At 48.6% G+C, this 20,640-nt stretch overlaps 1 protein-coding gene across 19 annotated transcripts in view; it reads left to right on the top strand.

Annotated features, from left to right (window-relative positions):
• The window catches only part of LOC139374702 (GRB2-associated-binding protein 1-like), a 68,177-nt gene extending 47,819 nt beyond the window's left edge, over nucleotides 1–20,358 (top strand). For 6 of the 19 annotated variants that reach the window (XM_071115780.1, XM_071115782.1, XM_071115781.1 and 3 more), the window contains 12 exons: nucleotides 2,004–2,132; nucleotides 2,419–2,584; nucleotides 5,728–5,944; nucleotides 7,264–7,347; nucleotides 7,869–8,533; nucleotides 9,678–9,772; nucleotides 9,995–10,340; nucleotides 12,732–12,821; nucleotides 13,912–14,005; nucleotides 14,386–14,503; nucleotides 18,023–18,151; nucleotides 18,252–20,358. In XM_071115780.1, coding sequence (XP_070971881.1) covers nucleotides 2,004–2,132; nucleotides 2,419–2,584; nucleotides 5,728–5,944; nucleotides 7,264–7,347; nucleotides 7,869–8,533; nucleotides 9,678–9,772; nucleotides 9,995–10,340; nucleotides 12,732–12,821; nucleotides 13,912–14,005; nucleotides 14,386–14,503; nucleotides 18,023–18,151; nucleotides 18,252–18,410 — 2,292 coding nt within the window. In that variant the 3' untranslated portion in view covers nucleotides 18,411–20,358. Of the gene's footprint in view, nucleotides 1–2,003; nucleotides 2,133–2,418; nucleotides 2,585–5,727; nucleotides 5,945–7,263; nucleotides 7,348–7,868; nucleotides 8,534–9,677; nucleotides 9,773–9,994; nucleotides 10,341–12,731; nucleotides 12,822–13,911; nucleotides 14,006–14,385; nucleotides 14,504–17,582; nucleotides 17,659–18,022; nucleotides 18,152–18,251 lie in introns of all 19 variants that reach the window. The other 13 variants (XM_071115784.1, XM_071115798.1, XM_071115791.1 and 10 more) reach the window with 10 other exon arrangements.
• The last annotated feature ends 282 nt before the right edge of the window (nucleotides 20,359–20,640 follow it).

Here is a 20,640-nt window from a genome sequence, read left to right as displayed (position 1 = left end):
CTGTGTGGGAGTGGGGCGGGGTCAAGCAGACCTCTTGAACCCTGCGCCGGCATGTTTACTTCATGACTGTAAGGAGTGTTAGGGTTTTTTGCAGGGTTGTGCCATGAATGTAGGTCTATTAGAATTTTGAAGTGTGTGTGTGAATGTGCATTTCTCTGTTTGCGTTTCTGCCGTGCAAGGCTGCAAACGTGTGTGTGTGCGCGTGCCCGCTCGCCCATGTAAAGTTCCTCCTTCAGCCGGCCTGTTTATTTCTCCAGGGTCGACTCTCCTGTTGACAGAGTAGGACAGCAGGACGATGCTCTTCCCACCCGGAGTTCTCTCTCCTCTCCTCCTGGCTGTTCGTCCCTACCCGGAGCTTGGCCCGCTAACAAAGGGAACTCTGTGGATGGAAAAACAATTGAAGGGAGGGTGAAAAAAACCACACAGCATTGTTAATCCGGTTAAAATCTTAACCCGAAAAAACAACAACAAAGCTTTTAGTTTGCATTCCTCACAGGCCGTTGCTGGCTGTGCTCGGGTGAGGCCAGGGCTCTGATCTCCAAGGGGAGTTGTTTTTCTACTGGTGTGGTTTCCCCTCCTTGTTTGAAATTCCATGAATAGCATTTGTTTTCTGTTATGTCATCTTTTGTATCCAATTTCACTGTTCAATATTCAATACCTCTATCAAGTGTCCATTGATAGGCAGAGTCTATTTTGCTCCACGATATTGCTCAACCTGAAGCGGAGTGATTAAGCACAATTAAAGCTGCAATCCGGGAATGAATCCTTCCAAAAAACTCAAGCTTAGCATAAGTGACTCAGCGAATCAGAGTTGGTGGCTCATAGCAATTAGCCACAGTTTGTTTTCATGTGCTTTTTAGCTTCTCCTAGTTCAGGGAGCAGGTTTCATTGAACAAGTTAACCACCTTTATAAGTTTAAGCTACACAGTTTCGGTGAAAAGACATCTAGATGGGCCGGGCCTCATTTGTAAAAATAAAAGCATTAGTGAGCAGACTCCTGTTTAGGCATCTCACTTGGTTCTGTCTCATTCCCTCCTCTGCCTGACTTTCAGATGGTAGTGCCTGACGGTCACTGACACCCGGGGTTTATTCTTAGTGCCTTTGTGCAACTAAAACTAAACCACTCCACATTGTCAACCCTATCCATCCCACAGTCTTAAGTCTGCCATAGAAATAGAATGGGTTTCTATTTAGATAGCTTTTCTATGCTATATCCCATTGTCTGGGTCTTGTGCCCTGTGTTTACACCCTATCTGCCTTGGAAGCTCTGTGGTTGTGTACCAAATGGAACCCTATTCCCTATAGGCCCTGGTTAAAAGTTTGGCACTATATAGGGAATAGGGTGCCATTTCAGACGGAACCTGTGTCTCATAGACGAATCCTATTGTAAAATCCTAATTGCCTGTGGCCCTTTTTAGAGTGGTTGGTTGTGCTCTTCCGCAGTCGGGCTACTAGACCTAACCAGACCAAACTGTCTGTCTGTGGTGACTGTTGGCTCTGGGTGTTCCAGACACACAGTTCTGGCATGTCTGTCCTAGTGGGGCTCAGAGGAGAGAGATGGAGAGGTTGTAGAGGGATGGATTGGGATATAAGAAGAGGGGGAGAGTGGGTGAATTTTGAACACAGGCCTGTCCTTGTGTGGCTTACAGGACCAGAGGAAAGAGCGATAGAGAGGGAGGGATAGCTAGAGGGAGAGTTAGAAAGAAGCACACAGAGAGGCCAGGGTGGAAAAACAAAGCCCCTGTCCAGCCTTTGGTCAGCCAGGAATGAAGCCGTATGAGCGAACAGTGACCTTTCTCTCTCTCGCGCTTTTCTCTAGTCCCCTGAGCCACTCTAGGACAAGGCCATGCCCAAAAATGTGGGTGGTTGTGAAGTCTTCAGGGGTTTGTTAAGCTTTTCAAGAGGGAGTGTGGGAGGTTTTAGGGGTGTACTGTGGAATTCTTAAGTAAGGGATGATATGTGAACAGATCATCAACATTAAAATGTCTCCCGTCTCTCTGCAGGCATGGAAGAAGCGGTGGTTTGTTCTCCGCAGCGGCCGTCTCTCGGGCGACCCAGACGTGCTGGAGTACTACAAGAATGATCACGCCAAGAAGCCCATCCGCGTGATCGACCTCAACCTGTGTGAACAGGTGAAACACTACTTATGTTATGGCTGATTAGGGCCCGGAGTTGTTAATCGTTTTAAACGTTTTTTTGTCAGGTCATGTGATCAGGGAAAACTAATGGTCCTAGTAATGCTACAGTACCACTAGCTAATACTGCTAAAAGGCAGTTATAACAGTAATGACATTAAGTGGCTTATTGCTACTGTGGCTACAACGGATATTGTTACCCCTATTGTTTGTTATGCTATGTGCTAATGCTAAGCCCTACTGTTATGTGGTTGGTAATGCTACAGCTACATGCCCCCCACAGGTGGACGCAGGGCTCACGTTCAACAAGAAGGACCTGGAGCACAGCTTCATCTTCGACATCAAGACCATCGACCGCGTCTTCTACCTGGTGGCCGACACGGAGGACGACATGAACAAGTGGGTCCGCTACATCTGTGACATCTGCGGCTTCAACCCCACGGACGACGGTAATGATGCTACACACATCCCTGCGCAGGCACGCACACACGAGAGGAACTCTGAGATGTGTCTATATAGTGAGAGAAAGGCAGAAATGCAACATAACAGTGATATGCATGAGGAAACGGTAGTCTTTCCCCACACGTATTATTCACACATAATGATCATATCCTGGTGTAGTGTAGGTTTGGACACTGTGTGCCAAGCAGCCTTTGTTTCCAGCACAGGCTTAATGAGGCCTAATGAGCCGTGTCTTCAGGTGGGTTCACGTTACCACATGTTTCCCTGTACTGTATAATCAAAGCATTGTGTGCCCCCCCCTCCCTAAGCTGAGCCCCACTGCCACTTTCTCTCCTTCTCTACCTTTATTGTTCCCCCTTTCTCATTTGCTCTCATTTGTTTTCTCTCGCGGTCTTTCTGTCAGTCCTATGTTCTCCCTCTCATTTGTTCTCTCACATTTGTTACTTCGTTTGCACGCGCGCGTTTACTCAGGGAAAAGCGAGTAAGTGGGGCCCACCAAACCAGAATTGTGGTTTATTTAGAGTTCCTCTTTCTACGTCCATTCCCACCGTCATCAGTGGGGTCACATACAGGTGCCTCCGGACCTGAACTTCCCTCTCAGCTGACATGGGAGGTACTGTCGAGTTCAGGGCCTAAAATTACCTCTATTTTTTTATATGGAAAAATCTACCAGCCACTCAAAACGGATGAGCATGCTTTGTAATGTTTCTAAAACAATACATTTATTACTAGTAAGAAGTAATGTGGTAAATGTAATTACTTTTTAAATAAAAATATCACAGATGAGACAGATGTTCACCTGTCCCTTTAAGAACGGGGGTTACCGTGGTAACGCGAATCCAGTCTTCATGTTTGTGCCTGTGAGATTGAGTCTGACTAGTAAGAGTGTCTTGTCCTCTCTAGCTGTTGAAACCCAAACATAGAAAAACAACCTAGCTTGTGAACAAAACAATGTAAATGGCCAAGAAACACAAGGACAAAGTCTCACATCAGTAGACTGACATTTTTCTGTAAATTAGACTGTTTATGCCTGTGCGTAGCGCTTCTAAAAATGAATCTTTCACTCTTCAGGTGCGCACAGCCTCCAGCCCAGGCAGTGTTGCAGCAGAGGTGGTATAGGCTATATATGATTCGTAGTTCTTTGACTTTGCGCGATTCATTTACCAGCTAGGAAACAAAACCAATGCCAAAATCGACCTGCATTTTGCAGCTGGTGCGTGTTAATTTTAGGCCGTGGTTGAGTTGCAGAAATGGACCCTATAATCTAAACTCACTATTGTAATGCATGTGGGTTTAATCAGAATGTTAGGGAACCATTTTAGAGGCCCTAGTCGAGGAGAAATGTCCTGGACTATGATATCAGCAGTACCCACTACATCTATGACAACGGGGAGACCATGTATCCAACAAGGTCAGTTTCACTCCTTCCTCTGTGTTGTGGCTGTATCCTACCCTCCCTGTTCTAGTGTAACTTCAACCACAACGTATCACGTATCTATGGGGCCATTTTGGAATGTTGAGTTTATTATGGTTTCCAGCAGCAAGTTTGTCTTAATACCCGTGCAGACTTCTGTGGTGGAGTGGTGTGGCTCTCATATTGCCTTGGCTACTGCTCTCTGTGCCTCGCGAAGTCTCGCTCGCTGATCATACAGCACAAACAAAGAGGGGACAGTTCAGCCCACTCCCGCGCCCAGGCGAGGGTGCACCGTGTCTGGGGAAATGTCAGCGAGTGGAGGGGGCTGGAGCAGCAGGGCTGTAGCCCAGCAGTGTGGGAGGGGGAGATTAAGGAGGAAAGGGATTTTCCTGCTGCCTGGGTGAATCAGCACATAAGACAGACAAACAAGGGGATGGAGGGTGTGAGTGATAGTGTATAAAGCAGTATAGTAGTGAGAGTAGGAGGGGAGAGAGGGAGGGAGAGAACTGAAGAGGGGAATGGGGAGAAGAGATGAAGGGATGCAATGTATAGGGAGTGATTGAGGGAGAAGGAGAATGCACAGGATAAAGCAGGAGAATAGTGACTGATTGGGGTGCGATTGAGGGAGAGGGTGTACAAGAGAAAACAGTGGAGGAGAGGAAGAGCGGGATGGGACGAGAGGGAGAGAGTAAAGATTCAGAGAGCAGCTGTCATCTCAGGGTGCGCATCCTTGAGCTTGAGCACTTCGGGAGCCACTCAAAGACGGTGTACGTGTGCGTACACTGAGAAGTGTAGGTGGGGAGTAATGCAGGCAGAGAATACGTTATGAATAGAGCCCAACCAAGCACAGTTGTCTCCACACAGACCTACATGGAGAAGGACAAGGCAGAGAATACGTTATGAATAGAGCCCAACCAAGCACAGTCGTCTCCACACAGACCTACATGGAGAAGGACAAGGCAGAGAATACGTTATGAATAGAGCCCAACCAAGCACAGTCGTCTCCACACAGACCTACATGGAGAAAGACAAGGCAGAGAATACGTTATGAATAGAGCCCAACCAAGCACAGTCGTCTCCACACAGACCTACATGGAGAAGGACAAGGCAGAGAATACGTAATGAATAGAGCCCAACCAAGCACAGTCGTCTCCACACAGACCTTGAGGAAATGCTGTCTGGCCATGGTTGGGATTCAAAAGGCAAAACATAGATTTGGATAAAAATACAGCTGAGTATTAATGGTGTGAATAACATTGGCAGATACAACAGCTGTAGGAAGAAAGGAAGCATTTGGGTTTGTTATATTTTCCTCAGTAGATTCCATCAGTCTAGTGAAAGTCGGTGTTTGCGTGGTTCACATACGTGTGTGTGTGAGAGAGAGTGCTTATGCATGCCTGTGTACGTACAATGTGTCCTTTAAGTCTGACTCATCACCTGTTTTGTACTGATGTATATTGCGGTATCTCAGTCATGTGTTCGGTATACAATTCCCACTACTCTGTAGTGCTTTTATAGAACGTTATACTGCTTTCTGTACACAAACAAGTCAGAAATCTAACCATACAAACACCTATAATATCACAACAGAACATGTACGTTTCTGAAATAACTGTTGTGCATGGCAGCATTCTCAACATCATTGTCCTAACTCCGGTGTACAATGCACAGATGTTCTGACGGTCTCCCCTCCCTCCCCCTCTTTCTTCCCCACAGAAGCGGCAAAGGCTGCCCACCAGGCGGCCAGCGGTGGCTCTGTGGTGGACACGCCCCCTCACCCTGGCCTGGGGGGTCCTCCGGCCATGCTGACCAACGTGCCCCCTCCCTACCAGCCGGTCAGCGTGCGCCACCTGGACTCGGAGTCCAGCCTGGACGAACCCCAGGACTACCTGTGGCTGGTCAACTGTGAGAGCAAGAAGCCAGAGCCCAACAGGTGGGTGTGGGGTCCATGATGTGACACGGCAGCGCTGCCATCAGTACAGAGTGGAGAGGTGTTGTGATATTTCCCTCACATCTCATCTCCATCTGTCTCCTGTTAGAATGTACTTTAGGTTTGTCACTCTCGTTTAAAAAAAAATATGAAGTATGGTGTCTTTAGCCTCACCCTGCACTGCTCCTCCCCCGCCCTCTCTCGCTCTCCTCCCCCGCCCTCTCTCGCGCTCCTCCCCCGCCCTCTCTCGCGCTCCTCCCCCGCCCTCTCTCGCGCTCCTCCCCCGCCCTCTCGCGCTCCTCCCCCGCCCTCTCGCGCTCCTCCCCCGCCCTCTCGCGCTCCTCCCCCGCCCTCTCGCGCTCCTCCCCCGCCCTCTCGCGCTCCTCCCCGCCCTCTCGCGCTCCTCCCCCGCCCTCTCGCGCTCCTCCCCCGCCCTCTCGCGCTCCTCCCCCGCCCTCTCGCGCGCTCCTCCCCCGCCCTCTCGCGCGCTCCTCCCCCGCCCTCTCGCGCGCTCCTCCCCCGCCCTCTCGCGCGCTCCTCCCCCGCCCTCTCGCGCGCTCCTCCCCCGCCCTCTCGCGCGCTCCTCCCCCGCCCTCTCGCGCGCTCCTCCCCCGCCCTCTCGCGCGCTCCTCCCCCGCCCTCTCGCGCGCTCCTCCCCCGCCCTCTCGCGCGCTCCTCCCCCGCCCTCTCGCGCGCTCCTCCCCCGCCCTCTCGCGCGCTCCTCCCCCGCCCTCTCGCGCGCTCCTCCCCCGCCCTCTCGCGCGCTCCTCCCCCGCCCTCTCGCGCGCTCCTCCCCCGCCCTCTCGCGCGCTCCTCCCCCGCCCTCTCGCGCGCTCCTCCCCCGCCCTCTCGCGCGCTCCTCCCCCGCCCTCTCGCGCGCTCCTCCCCCGCCCTCTCTCGCGCTCCTCCCCCGCCCTCTCTCGCGCTCCTCCCCGCCCTCTCTCGCGCTCCTCCCCCGCCCTCTCTCGCGCTCCTCCCCCGCCCTCTCTCGCGCTCCTCCCCCGCCCTCTCGCGCGCTCCTCCCCCGCCCTCTCGCGCGCTCCTCCCCCGCCCTCTCGCGCGCTCCTCCCCCGCCCTCTCGCGCGCTCCTCCCCCGCCCTCTCGCGCGCTCCTCACCCGCCCTCTCGCGCGCTCCTCACCCGCCCTCTCGCGCGCTCCTCACCCGCCCTCTCTCGCGCGCTCCTCACCCGCCATCTTGTGTGCTTTAGTAGGTTGTGTGCTTTAGTAGGTCTCTTGTATTGTCTCTATATGTTGTCCATATTTCAGTGCCTCTTCTCTCTTGTTGATGTGGTTCTCCTCCTCCTCTGTGTGTGGTGGTGTAGCTCTGTGACTCCTCTCCCCCAGGAGTACCTCCTCCTGGAGGAGTGTGAGAGCAAAGGGGCTCCTTCGCCTCCCCAGGTTAATCAGTGAGTCTGGAGCAGCCTGTCTAGTGTGGAGTGACACACGCATGCATGCAAACACACACACTTGTGCACAAAGTCACTCAGGTTCATAAACATGCACATATACATGTAGACACACACATACACACACATTGTAAATACACACAAAACTAACCCAGCACTTAACCTCTGGGATTGATGTGTTTGAGAAGTGATCATGAATCCAAAATGCAGCACCTGGCTGTTCTCACAGGGAAGTGAGGAATGATCCAGAATGGCTTAATATGTAAATAGACCTTTGGCAAAGGACAGTGCAGTGTTTGACCCTGCATGTTTTGAAACGATCCACAGGATGAAACATGGATCATTATACTGAACCTACAACTCAATAAGATCTGCTCAACAACATATCCAGTGGACCTCAATAGGAGTTATTGGTGGTTCTGTTGCTGTAACCCATATCACTAATCTATGTTGAAGTGTGTGTGAATTGTTCACACACCATTCAGCCTTCTGATGTTTATATATCTGTGCCGTTGCCATAGAGCCCACGCCGAGTGTTCCAAGTCAACCTCGTCAGAGACGGACCTGAACGACAACGTCCCCGCCCACCGCACGCCAACCTCCACTAGCTCCTCCTCTAAGCACGCCAACGGCTTCTTCTCCTCTGTCCTGCCCCCTCACCCCTCCTCTGCCTCCTCCATCTATGACTCTCCGCCTTCCCGTGGAGGCGACCTCTCCTCCAGCCTCTACCACCTCCCCCGCTCCTACTCCCAGGACACTGTGCTCCTTCCCAAGTCCGCCTCCTCGCCCCCCGTCCCGGTTGACGGCGACGCCCCGGAGCTCTATGTCTTCAACACGCCCTCGCGGAAGCCCTCCATGGAGACTCAGATGAGGAACCTGTCGGTTAGCTACGATATTCCTCCCACACCAGGCAGTAACTGTACCTATCAGGTGCCTCGAGGTCCAGCGAGTGGTGGGTCTGAGGGTGGGGATGGGATGCCTCCGCCCCGGCCCCCCAAGCCTTCCCTCAGCTCCCTGACCCCGGGGCACCCGCCGCCCCCCGCGGAGCGCTCGCCCACGGACACGTACTGCGTGCCGCGCTCCATGTCAGAGACGGACGGGAACTACTGCGTGCCCACCAGCGCCGGGAACAAGGCCCTGAGGAGCAACACCATCGGCACCATGGACTCATCACGCCTCAGGAAAGGTATGGCTCATTGATTGATCTTGATTCATTGTTCCTGATTTATTAGTCCTGTCAAATAGTTGAGAAACATATATAATTGATCACAAGCATTCCATTTCACTCTCACTTTTTGCTAAGTGACAGGGTACCACATCCTTTCACTAATCATGAGGCTAAGTGATATATGTGCATCATTATAAAGGCTAAATACGCTAGCTAGCATCGGCAGGATATTCATAACGACACATGGCTGGTGTGTGCTGTTGTCAACCAACACTATCATCTGCAGCGCAAAGCAAGTGTCTAATCCTCCAGGATAATTATCTTGACGCGACAGATGTGTTTTTGAATGGCTAATTACAAATACTTTTTCACAGCTGAAGGCTGCCTTGCCTCCAAGGACATCTGGTGTAGCAGTATTAGTGGTGTTCGGTTACCATGCAGACAGACAACACGTACCTCAGAGTTTAGGAGAAAGCAGTTTGGTGCCTCAGTCCCAACCTCTATGTACAGTCGATGCTCCCAACCCATTTTCTCGACTAGCAATAGAGAAACAACACTAAGGCCCTCCTCATCACCCCCTCTGGTGGGGGTCTCTGGTAATAACCCCCCCCCCCCCCCAAAAAAAATAAAATGTTTAGATAATATTTTACTTGTTGAAGTACAATCATTTACACAACCAAAAAAGCATCAGAGGTTAAAGTTCAAGATAAAACATTATGCCCAGCTACATCCGGTCCAAGTCTGTTCCTATCATTTAACATGAAACGGGTCTGTTAAACTAACACAAAGACATTTTGCAAATGTCCCGGGATTCCCCGTTTGTCTAGTCCGTTGTGTACCAGAGTAGGCTTTGCTTGCCTTGGCTTTAGAGTCTGGCGGCCTTCCAAGTCGTATCATCCTGTTTGTCTGAAATCCATTAGTGTGAAGTTACACATGATGACCAGAGTAAGAACGGCAACTATAGTCCAGCTGCCTTAGTGCCGAGGTGACAGACTTCCCTGTTCAACACTTACTGTGATTCCAATGGTGCATTTGTATTCCCTTTTTATTTAGTATTTAACTCCGTTTTGATTCATACTGCTGTAAGCCCTACCTAGACTACTATACTGTAGGTTATGTTGTGTTTACACTGGTTTTAAATGTTCTGTCATGTTTGTTGCAGATTTGGGCTCCCAGGACTGTTACGATATCCCTCGGACGTTTCCCTCTGACAAGAGCTGCTCGTTTGACTTCAACGAAAGCTTCAACAGCTACTTGGTCAGTCTTTACACGACATGCTCCTGAAATCAGTTTAAAACGATCAACGTAAAGGACCTCTCACATTGATACTGATCCTTCCAAGTATTGGACTATTATGACTATTGAGTTTTGAAGTGAACTAAGGTGCAGATTAAGATAAGGGAAGCTTGTATGCTCTTACTACTTTTCTTTTGTCTGTGTGTGTGTGTGTACGTTCTTTTTGTCTATGCCCTCATGTAGCCTGCCTCCCTCTCTGCCCCCCCTCCCCTCCAGAAAAACAAAGGCATGATGCCAGTGGGCAGCCAGTCCATGGAGGAAGTTGACCAGAACTACGTACCCATGAGCGCCAACTCCCCGTCCCACCACCGCTCCGGCAGCCTGTCGGGCTGTGAACCCATCATGGAACCCAACTATGTCCCCATGACCCCGGGCCCGGGCACCTTAGAGTTCTCCCTGGGCAAGCAGGTTCCCCCGCCGGCCCACATGGGGTTTCGCTCAAGCCCCAATACCCCACCCCGCAGGCCCATGCTCATCAGCGATTGTCAGCCCCCGCCCGTGGACCGCAACCTCAAACCGGACCGCAAAGGTGAGGGGGGCAGGGAGGATGGGTGGATGGCTGGGGGGTGAAGAGGTGTGTCTGTGAAGGGGAATGGGAATGGGGGTGTAAAGGGGTGTGTCTTTGAATGAGAGAGAATCTTGGTACGTTTGTCTTTATCTGCTGTTGCATCAACGTTTTCACAACTGCTCGTCTCTCCACATCCTGGCATTCAACTCTAACTCACGCACATTTACATGTGCTGGCTCATGGTTATGAAAGGCAGATTACCATTGCATTATTTTGAATTATAAACTGGGTGGTTCGAGCCCTGAATACTGATTGGCTAAAAGCCGTGGTATATCAGACCGTATACCACGGCTAAGGACTGTATCCAGGCACTCTGCATTGCGTCGTGCTTAAGAACAGCCCTTAGGTGCCCCAGAGGTGCCTTATTGCTTAAGTAGAACACTTCAGAATGTGTCATTATACAATTCCTGTATGGCATCAGACAGGAGTGCAGCTTGTTGAGGCTCACCCTTTGCTCCTCTCCTCAATGTAGGCAGTGTTCTAGACCTCTTTCTAGGATAGCCCACTAGCCTATCCTCTCCCTTTCACTTCCTCTCAGCCTTCTCTTTTAGTTTAGCCCACTAGCCTATCCTCTCCCTCTCACCTCATCCACCCTTCTCTCAGCCTTCTCTTTTAGCTTAGCCCACTAGCCTATCCTCTCCCTCTCACCTCATCCACCCTCCTCTCAGCCTTCTCTTTTAGCTTAGCCCACTAGCCTATCCTCTCCCTCTCCCTCTCACCTCATCCACCCTCCTCTCAGCCTTCTCTTTTAGCTTAGCCTGCTCTCCTCATTTTCTATCCCCCTCACCCCATTCAAAGGGACCTTTGTCCCTGAGTTCAGGGGGCCCTCTCCGGGGCTTTGGGGGGGTGACCGGCCTGGGCCACCATCACCATGGAGCGCCCAGAGCGGTCACCTCTATCCCCATTGTCGTGCCCCCCCCCCCCTCTGAAAGGGCCTCTTTGATGGAGCAACAACCCCCTCCTGACCCACCAGGGGACATTTCAATCTAGAGCGGGAAGGATTTGAATATCCCACGGGGGAGGCAGACCCAAAGCAGAGGTCATTACCAGTCACTGTCAATGGTAGAGAAGAAAGGGGGAATATGTTAGAAATCCTGAAGTCAGTCCCTCTCTGTTCACGGCTTAGAGCTTTAACTTTCAGGTCACTGACTCTTGGTTATTTTCATTCCAGTGTCATCATGGGGTGCTGGATGTGAGTGGTTCGGTGCAAGGACATGTTAGACTGGAACGTTACTGTAGTCAGGGGCTCCTTATTACGGCGACAAAGGGATCGGCATACAGTTACTTGAGTTTTTCATAACCATGGGCCATCACCGTGAACTTCCATCTCAATGCAATCTCTGTCCTCACCTATCCACCACTGCTATCCACCTGCTGAGTTTGGGACCTCTGTTGTCCAGCCTGTGTGTTCTTGTAGGGTTGTTGTGTTCTGTTGGCTTCAGGGTTAATCTCTCGAGCCTTCCCTCTGGCTCGCTGACTCTGGTACAAATCCCAAATCAAATCGACCGCTAGACCCTATGAACTTGGTGGAAGTTTGACCATATTGCTTTAACAAATCAATTCCTCTCAGATTTCCACAATAGGGTCCAGGGGTCCATTTGGGATTGGGCCTCTCTTGCTTGGTTTGGTTCTGTAGGCGAGGTCTTGTGAGGCTGAAGCATCTGTGGTCGATGCCAACAAGTAGCATCATTCACTTTCCTTATGGCTTTGTTCTAAATGTCTGCCATGGTTTTATCTGGAGTGCGCTGTGTTCTCTGGCTATAGTGAGGGTTATACGTGAGGTTATAACGTCGGTCTGCTGGTGTACAGATAAATGTGCGCTTTTATTGTCTGCTGTTGTGGATGTGTTGTTGCACTCAAAATTATCTTCCACACTCATACTGGTGCATGTTGTTGTCCTGTCAGGTCTCTGAGGACAGCCATGTTACAGGGTTCTGACTAGAGGGAGTACAGCTACGACCGGAAGTTACTTTTTCATAGCTGGTTAGGAGAATTGACCCAGCAGGTTAGGAGACATAGGTTAAAGTTAGGAAAATGTTCTCCTAACCTGCTATGAAAAGTCACTTCCGGTCATAGCTGTACTCCCTCTAGTCACAACCATGTTGCGTGGAGTGAGGTGCATGATGGGAAATGTTAGCGTCTGCTGTTGCCATGGTGATGGTCCTGTCTTTACACTATATACACCAATAGGGACGAAGCAATGGCAGGGTGGAAATAGTGAGTTGTCTCTCAACAAAGTCTGTTGATCTGTTGGCTTTGCATGGCAGGATTTTATTAAAATAGGGGTTACAATGATGTCATCGTTTTATCAATGATGGTAATGTGAAAAGTCTTCTTTTTTTAACCAATCAGGTCAGAGTCCTAAAATAATAAGAGCAAAGGGGGTTGGTTTAGAGCGAACCGACTCTCAGACCGTAGGGGAGTTCCCAAGACGACGCAAGGGTAGGTACTACCAAACAACGACGCCTGAAACTTGGTTCTGAATACTCATCTCTCATTCTCTCCGAACGTGTCTGAACTCAACGCATGCTTCTGAATGTTCTCCTGTGACATCACCATGGTATCCTGTCTCATTCAATCAACTAACTCCTGGACCAGCGGGGACCCTCTTCTGTTCAGTTGTCCTTTCTGATTCCACATTTTGTTCTCATAACACGTTTTTGAACCTCACCAACACCCTAGAGATGTTATCCTCTAGGCTTCTTCAGGAAATGGTGGAAAGATCATATCTCCGGGTGGAAGATCTCCAGTACGTAGGAGAACGTTGTCAGTGTACTAGTGTACCGCACCAACAACCAAATCTCAAGCCCACATATTCAAAGCAATCAATAGCATTAATGATTTACACCAGTACAGTAATTGATTCTTAGGTTAGTGACACACACAAACACACCAGTGATGGACTGTTCTAACCAACTACCTCTTGTATTTTTAACACTGTTCGTTCGGCATGCTCCTGTTTCAACATGTAATTCTATCATGTGCTCTATTGTATTTGTAACGGAAGAAAGTTTATTGCTCAGTTACGATGAATGATATTTTCCCTTTATGTTCTGTTCAGATATGTGTGTGTATATATATCTCTCTGGTTTGCATGAAGGGTGTTTAGTGCTGTACTGTAGGCTGAGAACTGTTAGTGCTGCTGTCCCGTAGACTGCAGCACCAGATGGTGTTTTCTAGCCAGGCTGAGGGAGCTATGCTGAATGTGTTTCTATAGCACCCGGGTTGCCAGATTGGGCTCTGTTACGTTAACCATGCGGGAGCAGTTGGCTGTGGACACTCAATGTGGACGTGCTCTATAAACCTATAACCAATTGATTACATTTTTGTATTACACTCAACTTCTCATATTGGAATCTAGCCTACAGTTATAGTCTTGCAAGGAGGTATTGTGGCATTTAGGGACCTCTGTTGGACAAATGAAAGCCTACATCCCCACCACCTTTTGTATGGTGGAATGGAATGTATTGTGTTGCAATGATGGTACGTGATGAGAGAGATTGACGGGGGTGTTTGCCCCTCCCCTCTACAGCCAAGCCCGCCCCTTTGGAGATCAAGCCCCTACCTGAGTGGGAGGAGTCATCGGCACCCGTCCGCTCGCCTGTCACCAGGTCTTTTGCTCGGGAGTAAGTGTTTTACCCTTTGACCTTTCACCTCTACAGCAGCTCAGGGTCAAAGTAGCCCTTAGACACACATCTAGGATTATTGTCGCTCACCGCTAACCATTTGGGTGTAAAACGTAAAGCTGACCTTAGGTCAGCGTCAACTTAGTTGAATTCCTTTCTACTGCATGTGACTATAGGTTTGGTATTCTATCAGAACACTAACCCTCCACGCATGACTTTAGTCACCTCATAACATGTCAAAGTAGTCATGTCTTAGAAAATAGCTTTTTGTATTTATCCAGTGAGTCATTTTTTCTCTGCAGGGAACTCTGCAGGCACTGCTGCAATTTGTGTGTGTGTGTACCGACGGTGTGTTAAACAGTGTGTGTGATGCTGCTCAGTCCCTCCAGGTTCCCCATGCCCCCCAGGCCTCCCTCGGTGCATAGCACCGCCTCCAGCACCGACTCCGAGGACTGTGATGAGAATTATGTAGCCATGGTCTCTAAGGCAGACGAACTCGTATGTAACACACGTCCTCAACTACTCTCTTCTAAAATATTCATGTTAAATCATACAATGATTTATGTACATTTTCAAAAAAAAAAAACTTGTCACATTAATAAGCTAATGTTCCACATAGTCAGTAGCCAATGAATGTATTGCAATTAAATTATGTATTTTTTTTATTCATGGTAAAGTGCACCATTTGCAATGTAATTTGTCTGATGGCATATCTTAGTGGGCTGAATATCCATAGAGCATCAGTATGCAGAAGAATTTAAATACACTACATGACCAAAGGTATGTGGACACCTGCTCTTCCAACGTCTCATTCCAAAATCATGGGCATTAATATGGAGTTGGTCCCCCTTTGCTGCTGTCACAGCCTCCACTCTTCTAGGAAGGCTTTCCACTAGATGTTGGAACATTGCTGTGGGGACCTGCTTCCATTCAGCTACAAGCATTGGTTAGGTCGGGCACTGATATTGGACGATTATGCCTAGCTTGCAGTCGGCATTCCAATTAATCCGAAAGGTGTTCGATGGGGTTGAGGTCAGGGCTCTGTGCAGGCCAGTCAAAGTCTTCCACACAGATCTCGACAAACCATTTCTGTATGGACCTCGCTTTGTGCACGGGGCATTGCCATGCTGAAACAGGAAAGGGCCTTCCCCAAACTGTTGCCACAAAGTTGAAAGTACAGAATCATCTAGAATTTCATTGTATGCTTTAGCATTAAGATTTCCATCACTGGAACTAATGGGCCTAGCTGGGAACCATGACAAACAGCCCCAGACCATTATTCCTCCTCCACCAAACTTTACAGTTGGCACTATGTACTGGGGCAGGTAGCGTTCTCCTGGCTTCCGCCAAACCCAGATTTGTCCATTGGACTGCCAGATGGTGAAGCGTGATTCATCACTCCAGAGAATGCGTTTCCACTGCTCCAGAGTCCAATGGCGGCAAGCTTTACACCACTCCAGCCCACGTTTGGCATTGTGCATGTGGCTGCACGGCCATGGAAACCCATTTCATAAAGCTCCCGGTGAACAGTTATTGTGCTGACCTTGTTCCCAGAGGCAGTTTGGAACTCAGTGAGTGTGGCAATCGAGGACAGACGTTTTTTACGTCCTACATGCTTCAGCACTCAGCGGTCCCGTTCTGTGAGCTTGTGTTGCCTACCACTTCGCGGCTGAGCCGTTGGTGCTCCTAGACGTTTCCACTTCACATTAACAGCACTTAAAGTTGACCGGGGCAGACATTTTATGAACTGACTTGTTGGAAAGGTTGCATCCTATGATGGTATCATGTTGAAAGTCACAGAGCTCGTCAGTCAGGCCATTCTGCTGCCAATGTTTGTCTATGGCGATAGCGTGGCTGTATGCTTGATTTTATACACCTGTCAGTAACGGGTGTGGCTGAAATAGCCAAATCCACTAATTTGAAGAGGTGTCCACATACTTTTGTGTCTATATAGTGTAGTCTGACTTCACTTCAAAACATACTACTGTTTTTTGTTTGTGTGATGACATTGAAATGATGAGTCCACGTTTCTTGTTTCTAATTTTCCATGTTAGTATAGTATACCTAGTAAAAATCATAGTCCGTTATCATCCTCCTCGGCCTCCCAAACCTCATATTTTATTGAGAAAGAGATGGTTGCCACAGAAGGACTCCTCTTCAACACTTCTATTTTCTTCCTCTTCTTTCCCTCTTCATCACTTGTCATCCTGCTTTTTATGTCTTTTTCGTTTGCGCTTTCACTCTTTTCCCCCTGCAGGTATTCAGTCCATCTGGTGGACATCTCCTTCCCCCTGCAGGTATTCAGTCCATCTGGTGGACATCTCCTTCCCCCTGCAGGTATTCAGTCCATCTGGTGGACATCTCCTTCCCCCTGCAGGTATTCAGTCCATCTGGTGGACATCTCCTTCCCCCTTGCAGGTATTCAGTCCATCTGGTGGACATCTCCTTCCCCCTGCAGGTATTCAGTCCATCTGGTGGACATCTCCTTCCCCCTGCAGGTATTCAGTCCATCTGGTGGACATCTCCTTCCCCCTGCAGGTATTCAGTCCATCTGGTGGACATCTCCTTCCCCCTGCAGGTATTCAGTCCACCTGGTGGACATCTCCTTCCCCCTTGCAGGTATTCAGTCCATCTGGTGGACATCTCCTTCCCCCTGCAGGTATTCAGTCCATCTGGTGGACATCTCCTTCCCCCTGCAGGTATTCAGTCCATCTGGTGGACATCTCCTTCCCCTTGCAGGTATTCAGTCCACCTGGTGGACATCTCCTTCCCCCTTGCAGGTATTCAGTCCATCTGGTGAACATCTCCTTCCCCCTGCAGGTATTCAGTCCATCTGGTGGACATCTCCTTCCCCCTGCAGGTATTCAGTCCATCTGGTGAACATCTCCTTCCCCTTGCAGGTATTCAGTCCATCTGGTGAACATCTCCTTCCCCCTGCAGGTATTCAGTCCATCTGGTGGACATTTTCTTTTTTGCTTCTTCTATTCTTGTTTTTCTTCCATCAGTTCTCAAGGACCCTTTTTGTTGACTGGTCAGATAAAAATTATTTTCCCTGGCTCAGACTCCATGATCTGGTGGTGTAGGCACGTGAACACAACCAGGGGTCTCCACCTTTCCCACTTTGTCTCCCAATTTGTCTCACCGCTGTTTCTAATCTGTCTGAATACAGCAAAAATGGCCTAAATATTTTTTTTAAGTGTATATATATATATATATATATGAATATATATTTTCCCGGTGGGTGTCAATAAATTTAACAGCACAATCACTGTTTAACGTTGTTCCGTTCTCTCCTAAAGGAAATTAACTTAACTATACTAAATTGACTGGTTAACTTCACCAACAACAACATGGGTCATTTCCTGTATAGTATGTCTGCTTGATTGTTTGTTTTCCAGGTCTTTATGACCTTTTTATTGATATGTTTTCCCTTATCGTTTCTCCGCCTTTACCTAATGTTTACTTCCTGTAGCTTTTTTCACTCATTTACATTTTTACCTAGTCCCCCTCTTCCTCCTCCCCCTCTCAGTACAGCCTGTGTTGTTTGACCTCTGACCTTTCCCTGCTGTCTCTGTAGAGAGGAGTCCTTCTACTGCACTGTCCCCATCACCCCTGTTAAGAGGGAGATGGAGGGCCTTGACACCGTAGAGGAGGTGAGACGGGTTGCCAAGTGTGGTTAGACAAGCTGCCTGGGTTGCCAGTTTGGAGCCTAACCGGAGATGCCCATAGAGCCTATGCTCTCACTGCATGGCGTGGGTTGTGGTGTAATTTCCCCCCCAAAACCCACTAAGATTTCAGACACCGTCTGCAGTGGTAGTGTACATGCTGACGTGACTTGAGGTTTGCGTAATAACTCAATGTAGTGTTTAGTAGTAGACTGTTCTAGAACTGTCTCCATTGTAGCTGTACTACCACTCCTCTTGCCCACTCCTAGAGTGTAGCACTAACATTTAATCATGCTCTGTGAGTGTCATCATCCCCCTATCTCCACTGTAACATGGTATCTCCCTTGTTTAGAACATGAAGCTGGGTGCGTCCATGACGGCGGACGGGGGGAGCAGCCCAATGGTGAAGCCCAAGGGAGACAAGCAGGTGGAGTACCTGGACCTAGACCTGGACCCCGGCAAGTCTACCCCACCACGGAAGGTGAGACATATCTCTCTCTCACACACAGACAGACAGATAGATATATATATATATAACACACACACACTATTGAAACTGACCCGTGTTTCTTCCTCTCCAGAAGAAGAGTAATGGGATTGGTCTGGCGGTGTCAGATGAGCGGGTGGACTACGTGGTGGTGGACCAGCAGCGGACGCAGGCCCTCAAGAGCACCCGGGAGGCCTGGAACGATGGACGCCAGTCCACAGAGACAGACACCTCTACCAAAGGGCCCAAGTGACCCCCAGCTCACCCCACGCTGCTGGGCCGCAGACATTACTCCAAGCCCTGGCTCGGGCCCCGGCCTTCATCTCCTCCAGACTCCTAGTGTCGAAGTGAAGGGGCCGGCGGACCTCCGGGGCCGGCGGACCTCCAGGGCCGCTGAACTGTCTTTAGTTTACACTGCCATCAGTCAGTCTGAGGACAGAACAGCGACAGCACAGCGCCCCTCTGTGGCAGACAGGGGGTATGTGCCAGGAATAAGCTGAATGCAGTTTGGATGCAAGTAGGTTTGATTGATGTATCAGTCCTCACCTGCCTGATATGGGGACTATGTAAAGACATTACCACATCCACAAAGACTTGGAGTCTGGAACACTTACTGCCACTTATGGTGGATTTCAGTTTAGATTTTTCCTCTAGTTGGTTGGAGAATGACCAGGAGACAACTTAAAGACATTTCCTTTATGACTAAATCACAACACTGTGGGACACTGTCTGGAGTCTGTTTTGGGAGAGAATGAGTCATCTCTCTTTCAGAATGCTTAGTGTCTACTTAATACTTTACTGCCAAGGTTGCCTAGTTTTGCTGGTAGGAAATTGGGCCATTTTTCTCTTGTACAGGTCTAATATTATCCAAAACATTGTAAGAGAGAACCAGGTTTTCTTAGTGAAAAACTTGTTGTGAATGCAAGAAAATAGAAAACAAGTAACTTTTTTCCGAAACGCAACTGACCAAGTGCTCAATCAAAGGTTTGGATTCACTGAAACGTCATTTAATCGACTGAAATGATTCTCTTCCTCGTTTTAGTTTTTAGTGGAAGAGGAAACGGCTTGACATTTGCAAAACAAAAAGAGTTGTACAAAGTGTTATGTATATAAACAAAGTGTCCTTTATTCAACACTATATACGGTGTGTGGTAATTCTGCAGGGTGGAATTCTATACACTCTCCGAGATGGTATCGGGACATGTGATATGAAATGACAGAATCAACTGTGACGGCTTTTAACGGGAAGCTCCCCGACACTTTCTGTGTGTTATGCAAAGGTGTCAGACGTAGGTTTATAGGAGAGAGAGAAATCAGGTACTCATTCAAATACTAATAACAGCTATTTCCATTTCTAATTTATTTTGAGTTATCTCAACGATAGATGTCCAAGTAATCTATAAACGGACAGATTTGATGCTATAGAGCAAAGTGCTGTTGAAAATGCCTTCTCAACGAGCGCCAGTCAATTATTATTGTGATGGTGTGTCGATTTCATTCTCTCTTAGGTTTTAATTTATTTCAAAAGGATTTACACGCACACCTTCTGGGGTCTGATGTATGTATGCCTTACGATCTACTTTACTTGATATGTCTTTGTAAATAGTGAGAAATTGTGATGTTTTACCTAAAAAGAAAATACTTCAGAATCGTAGTGTTTTTTTGTCATGACTATTGGCTTTACTAACTTTCCAGGGACCCTATTCAGTGTCTTGAGTAGGAGTGCAGAAGCCGCTTTCCCGAAAGCATCTTAAGGCTAAATGCATTGTTAGAACCATAGGATCCTACGGTTCTAATGATGAACTTAGCCTTGAGATAGTTTTGGGAACCCGGCCCTGGTTTAGGATCAGGTCTCCACTGTCGATGTAATCTTAGTCATTGTAAAAGGCAAACAACTGATTCTAGATCAGCATTCTTACGCTGAGATTCTTCATGAATACAGGCCCATTTCTCTCTCAAAGTCCTAAGCATGTTTTACCAGGAAATTAGTCTTTGCTGTATATATTTGCACCAACTATTCCAGCATGTATCATTTGAATTGAAAAACTGTGCCTGTACTGTCATTTCCATACTACTTAATTCTCACCATCCCGTTGCAGGGTTGTCTTGTCTCGAGACCAACTGCAAAACGTTGATGCTTTCTTTTCTTTAATGAATCAAAAGAGAAACATTTCCATTTGAAAGTAAACTAAATAAAACAACCTTTTTTGAGTCTGTTTGTCACCGACACCCTATAGTATGTCACCTATGTTAAAAAAAATGTTGGCGTACTATAGGGAGAAAAACAATGACAGAGAAAAGAACAAAGGCCAGGAAGTCCCACCCACTGAGGCTGGTGGGAGGAGCTGGAGGACATGCTCATTATAATGACTGTGTTTGACCATCTATTCCATTCCAGCCATTACAATGAGCCCGTCCTCCTGTAGCTCCTCACACCAGCCTCCTCTGGACCACAGACATTTCTATAGAGGAATGAGAAATGC

This window comes from Oncorhynchus clarkii, chromosome 19 (assembly GCF_045791955.1).
Source record: "Oncorhynchus clarkii lewisi isolate Uvic-CL-2024 chromosome 19, UVic_Ocla_1.0, whole genome shotgun sequence".
In the NCBI taxonomy this organism is placed as follows: Eukaryota; Metazoa; Chordata; class Actinopteri; order Salmoniformes; family Salmonidae; genus Oncorhynchus; species Oncorhynchus clarkii.
This window is presented reverse-complemented; position numbering and strand designations above follow the sequence as displayed.